The sequence below is a fragment of the Struthio camelus genome, chromosome 24, assembly GCF_040807025.1.
Source record: "Struthio camelus isolate bStrCam1 chromosome 24, bStrCam1.hap1, whole genome shotgun sequence".
NCBI classification, from domain to species: domain Eukaryota; kingdom Metazoa; phylum Chordata; class Aves; order Struthioniformes; family Struthionidae; genus Struthio; species Struthio camelus.
In genome coordinates, this window is record NC_090965.1 from 4983371 (window position 1) to 4989725 (window position 6355).

Below are 6355 nucleotides of genomic sequence, written 5' to 3' on the forward strand. Positions count from 1 at the left end.
AATGAAGATCTACTACAAATACCCGCTATTTAGAACTTTAAAAGTCTCCACATGATTAACAGGCTTCCGCTTCCTGTTTTGTGCATACCTTAGTCCGGGTCAAGCCTTTATCACCATCACTACTAAAGATCCTTGCTCTGTATTTCTACAACTTCTCTTTTGATGCATATCTCCGAGTGGAAAATACCTTATTCAAAACTTATTTCCACAATGCTGATTCAATGTTTAACTTCTTTAAGGAGAAGAGCAGTAAGCAGGATAGCTCGAAAGAAGAATATATTTTGATTCATCATAGACAGGACAATACTTATCACTGAGGTTTTGTACAGTGTCTAGCAAGTAAGGACCCTCCCCACTGTGAGCTATAGATTTTAGATGGTATCATAACACAAACAATATTCTAATAATTACAAGTATCTTTTTCTTATTCCAGAAAATTTTAAATGTCTGCAAGACCTAAAAGGTACTTTGTTGTCTGCAAGACCTAAAAGGTACTTTGTCGTCCTACTTTTTAAAAATTCACATTTTTTTCCTCATATTTTATAAAAGTTGAAATAAAGATGGCTGCTTTACTTCACAGATGTAATTCATAAAGCAGTTTTCTTCCTTGTCTTCATATAAGAATTATTTGTGGCACTAGAGCATAAGCTCATGTTGTCAGCAGAAATCCAGGGAAAGATGGTCTGCTAAAAATTCCCCCAAGAGAGAGACAACTGTGCTCACTGAATACAGCTTGCCAAGAGCTAGAAGACAGAAGCTCTGTAGCATAAAGAAGGAAGGCAGCAAATAGTTCATCCAAAATATATAAACCAGATATACCTTTACACAAGGCTGATGACACCTTTCTTCTGTAGACTGTGCTAACCACTCACAAAAACAGAAAGGTAGGGCTTGCAGAAAGATATTCCTATTTAACCAGTGTAATGACACTGCGTACAAGCACAGGAAAGAAAATCTCATATTATTGCATGTTTGCAAACTAGAGTCACTCCTCAAGACAAGAATTTTAAGCTCGGTCTTATTTGGTGTCTAACAACTACTCCCCTAGAGATGAAGACATGCTGAGTAATTTTTTGCCAATACCGATAACAGCTCGATGGTTTTTACAAGTACAGAACACAAGAGCTACACAGCAGCTGTCATGTGGGAAAATATTTTAAAAAACACTGAGATGGCTTTCATCACAGACTTAGAACAGCTGTGTTACACTCATCATATTTAAGCTGAAAAAGCCCATCGCAGAAAAATTGCATGACCCACAGTTACAAATCCCATTTAAAACAAGACCAACACAAGTTCAGAATTTATCAGAGCTTCCATGTTTTATGACTAGCTATATATTATTGCACTATGGCACATAAAGCGTCTCCACCTCACTCAAAGTGAGCTACAATTACAAGTCCGAGCTAACCTGAATAGAATCGTGAACATAAGAACAAGAATAAAACAATTATTCTAGAGAATCTATCGACTGGTTCTACTTGAACTTTCTCAGAAGTAATATTTTAAGTTGTCTGAGAAACCAAAGTACACACAAAATTACTTAAAAGTACAACTTATTTAAGATAGATAATCAGAACGTTGATTTTTATGCAAAGACTTTAGCTCAAATAGTATCCCACTCCTTGCTAGGGCCTATGCACATATGCAGGCTAATTGAAACGCTCTTTAGCGGTACCCTTGGAGATAGTTCATGCATCCCTAGTTATAGGCAGAAAAAACAGCTTATCATTACAAGCAGTCACGTTCAAGTTCAGTCTCTACATGCATTTCAATCACTTACTCATCCAACACGCTATAAAAAAAATGTTGTAAATCTTACTCTCCTCTGTTACATTGGCTTCTACTTCTAAATAAGCTGCCAAAACAAAAAAAAAACACCAAAATCTTCCAGTAAGAAAGATATGTGATAGGTGCTTTAATATACAAAGTTCCCATCAAGTTAAAACTACTTCCCTTCACTTTCAGAGCTGTGCTTACTCCTTTTCCATGTAAGACCTTCTCCTAAGTCCATCTCCCTACTTACATGTGTTCTGCTTATACTACCTGTATGTCTACTTCATCCCACTCATAGCTTCACAGTTCGTTTCATACCACTCTTCCTGTATCTACCACACCTTGCTGGAGAGGCAAACACCTGTCCCTGCAAATGCATATACGCTTCAGCAGCACTCACGTATTTTGATAAGGGATTAGTAAATCTAAAGATGCATACTGCTTCAAAAAATCTGCAGAGCAGCTGTTTTCAAAGGGGATACTTAGGGTTGTTACTTCATTTCCTCCAGAGTCTAATGTTTTAAAATGTCTTATATTTGCAGTATTATTTCTTTAGCTTAAAAATAGGGAAATTATCTCAGTATCTTCAAAATAGCCAGGAAAGTCAAAATCAGCGTTGGTACTCTGGTGTTTGAGTCACATGGGGGCGAGGTGAAGAGGGAGGAAGAAATCACATTCTTGTATTGCAATAGATTTTTTTTTAATCAATTTTTTTTTTGAAGGGCTATATAACCTAATAGTCTACAAACAAGAAAAGCTAAAAGATTCTTATGCAAAATTCTGGGGAGAAGTAGATCTTGGCTGTTTAATTCCTTTCCAATTTAAATAAAGCCAGACAATAGACCCTGCAAGGCAACTTAAAAAACAGTTATAGTACGCAGGTATCAATACAACACACAAACAACTGTTGCAAAAATATATCAATCAAATACACGCTTTAGAGAGTTTTGAGTTTACCTTCCTAACATTTTAGAAACTGACTGCACAGAGCGTCAAAACACCTAGCTGTGCATTTAGCTTGGAACTGGCTGAATTAACACCTTTTGCACCGACTTCCCCCAGCACATAAAAGAAATGAAGAGATCCTCTGGCTAAACTGTGACTTACTGATCAATCCCAACTCTGTTCAGCAACTTCCCACTGCAAGAGGCTGCATAATCTAAACCCCTGTCTTTCTTACATCAAGTACTACAAGACTGGTGCTTCAGGAACCCACATTTGTTTTCCTGCAGACCTTGTCACAGATTTTGACAAAAACTTTTTGGTGCAAAAGACTGTTATATTAACATGCAAAACTGTTGCAAGAACAAATGAAATATTCCATACAACAGATGTCACACTAATTATTACATGACTTAGCAGTGAACAATCTGAGCATGCATATCAATGTTTCCCAGACTTTTGGAACTAAGTCCCTACTTGCATCTCCACATACTTTCAGTTTTTAAAAATAGACTCTGAGAAGTATCCGAGTTGTCTGTTTGAACATCCTTCTTCCAAGACTGCACACAACACTTCAGAAAATATTGGAATATTTGCTCTGACTTTAAGCATGTGACTTGGGTGCCTTAAGTTGCCTGAAGAAAACGCCCCTCTCTCTCGCTCTCCACTGACTTCAAAATAAAGTCAGGTTCTTATCTACAGGTGCTCTAAGCCATACTTAAACTAAACATTTAAAGTAGCTTACAGCAGACAGCGCCGTAGTCTAAATGATTTATTTCCTGGCTCTATTATTTATTTATTAACTTTTTCCCCCTACTCTCCAGAAATTTCTCACTTTTAACTCTTTCACCTTGGTAGGTAAATAAACAACAGAACATCCTATTATATTCTAACACAATAACGCAGTAGACATCCCGGGACGTATGTTTAACCATCCAGTTTAGGGGTGGCTAAAACGCTGCAATTTACTATCCCAGCATACATGTGCTCCCAACAAAAAGTCTCAAATGAAACTAGATAACTTTTTCCTGGAAAAGGAGGGGGAAGAGGAAGAAAGAGAAAAATCTCTAAAAGGACAGAGAATGCAACAAGGCGTCTTAGGAATATCATAAATATCATGCATCACCATTTGCAGTTTAACAATATTACAGATAAAAGAAAATTATATATGCCATTTTTATTTTAATCCGGACATACTTTCTATATTACTAGCCTTTCCAAACCGCATCTTTTCTGAAATATGTATTTTTAGGAGAAAAACATCAACATGGACAGTATTAAGACTCAATGTGCCACATGTCTGAAATTGCTTCCAATGAAAAATTGTTTCATCTGGCCTGCATGCAGTTGCACAATCTTTGAAAGTTTTGACACAACAAAACAGGAAATTCATGATGCAAACTCTTCAGTTATTGGTTGTGAAAACAAACATTGGAAGTATTACAAGCACAATGGAGATTGTGGGGAGGGGGAAAAGACAAAAGGAAGGGGTTAGATTGTGTTGGGTAAACCTTAAAAATACAATGGACAAGGCATTCAGCAAATTAACTTCCTATTATTTTTCCGTGAGTAATGAAACTCTGAGCAGTTAAAGGGGTATCTATCAACTAGGGCAGTCAGGCCCTTCTTCAACAGAACTAAATCTTTCTACTATAAAAAACTCAGTGAGTACGTTCAGTTAATCTTGCTACTAGAATGGTTTAACCTTTGCCTTTTATGAAATGTGTTTAAACCCTTGGGGAATAACAATTTTAAGAATACGCGTTATTTAAACAGAACTTACTGGCAATTTTATAAACCATTGTTATCTTAAACTTACTATATTAAAAACAGCACAGAATTCTATTTCTTTAAAACCGCAGCACATGCAAAACAACTCTTTATTAGTACAGTTCAGTATGCATGCCTCTTTATGGTATTCATAATATGATACATAAATGATATTGATATCAATTTGTACATTATGTTAAAGAAAAAATATGCATGTCTGCTCAAATACAGCAGCAAAGCATTACGCGCCCGCATTAGAAAATTCTGATCATAGTTTGATGGAGCAAAAGAACAGAGAGTAGAAAGTAGAATATTCATATTAGAGAAATTTCTTAATAAAAGGACACAGTAATTTATGAATACTTTTATATGACTCCATTATACAATTGCTAAAGTCTAGGTGTCAAACTGATTCAAGTTTATTTTCTTTAAGTGATGAATGCAGCCCAATTAACTTAGGTTTAATGGGCCAACATCCTTTAGTAGAGGAACTACAAATGAAGGGAGCGTTGTTGTATTTAGCATGTGTAACCTGTCATACATTTTGTTTGTAGTAGGTAAGCATTAAAAACTAAACTCTCTTCACTTCCAAATTCTCCACGTTTCTGCAAGCCTGATACTAGGACTTTGCTCTTCCAGGCAGCGCATATTGCAGTAATTCTGTCATTTTACAGCAAGAGAACAAGTTTTCCCGCATTGATCTACCATCACCAGGAAAATAACACTGATAATCATAAACCTGCTGTTACAAGTCGGGGATGCAAAAATAGCCCTTATAGCCCTCCTGCCATCATCTCTGCCGACCAGCAGATCTCAGTTAAAAATGCAATTGCCTTATAGATGATCTATCCTTCCAGTCCAGCAAAAAAAAAAAAAAAAAAAATGGAACAAGAGCTGCCAGGCCCTCAGCTCTGCAAAGCCAGCTATCAGGGACTTACCAGCCTCCATCCTTTTCCACCCCCTACCTAGTAACTGGAAGAAGGCACGGTGAAAAATGTCTATATGAGATCATGCTGGGGTGGGGGGTGCTGGGACATGATTATCTCCCCCTGCAAAAATGTTTTAGTGCCACCTGCCATGTGGTGCAATCCGACGCATTCCAAAGACAAGACAGTGCCTCCCCAGCAGTATCGCTATGAAACCACGGAGAAGAGTGTTTCTTGGCGGAGGCTGAGCCGAGCCGGGGGAGAAGGACCCCCAAGCAAACCCCCTCCGCTGGGCTTGCTTTCGCCGACGAGCGCCCTGCACGCGTTATTGCCGCGGGTCCCTACGAGCCGGGGCAGGTCTGCCAGCGGGGAGCCGGCACGGCAGAGCCCCGCGGCGGCACGGCAGCCCTCCTCGCCCTCACGCGGCGCCGCAGCACGACGGGGCAGGGGCCCAAGCACCGGCCTGACGCGTCCCCCTCTGCACACCCACGCTCTGCCCCCTCCCGGGACTCACCAGACGGAACCGTAGGCCCCGGAGCCGACCGGGGAGAGGTTCTGGTAGCGCTCGGGCACCTCCCAGACCGTCTTGTTCAGCTCCTGTCGGTAAAACTTGGGCCGCTCCTGAGACATCTCGGCTCCGGAGCCCGCCCCGCCCGGCCCGGCGGGAGGGGGAGGCTCTGCCCGCGGTTGCAGCAGCAGCACTACCACCGCCGCCGCCACCTCCAGCAGCAGCAGCGGCTTCTTCCTTCCTTCTTCCCTCTCCCCGCCTCGCTTCTCCAGCGGGCGGAGGCAGCCGTGCAGCAGCAACGCCCTCTCCTCCGCCGCCGCCGTCCCCTCACGCCGCCGACCGTTGGCCGCCGCCGCCCCGCCCGCCCGCGCGCGCCCCCTCGCCTCGCGCCGCTGCTGCCCCCTCCCGCCCGACGGGGGGGGGGGGGGGGCGA

At 41.3% G+C, this 6355-nt stretch overlaps 1 protein-coding gene across 3 annotated transcripts in view; it reads right to left on the reverse strand.

Annotated features, from left to right (window-relative positions):
- The window catches only part of MAPK14 (mitogen-activated protein kinase 14), a 28289-nt gene extending 22001 nt beyond the window's left edge, over window positions 1-6288 (reverse strand). Inside the window, exon 1 of one of the 3 annotated variants that reach the window (XM_068918645.1) lies at window positions 5929-6288. In XM_068918645.1, coding sequence (XP_068774746.1) covers window positions 5929-6044 — 116 coding nt within the window. In that variant the 5' untranslated portion in view covers window positions 6045-6288. The remainder of the gene's footprint in view (window positions 1-5928) is intronic. The other 2 variants (XM_068918644.1, XM_068918646.1) reach the window with 2 other exon arrangements.
- Window positions 6289-6355: the final 67 nt, after the last annotated feature.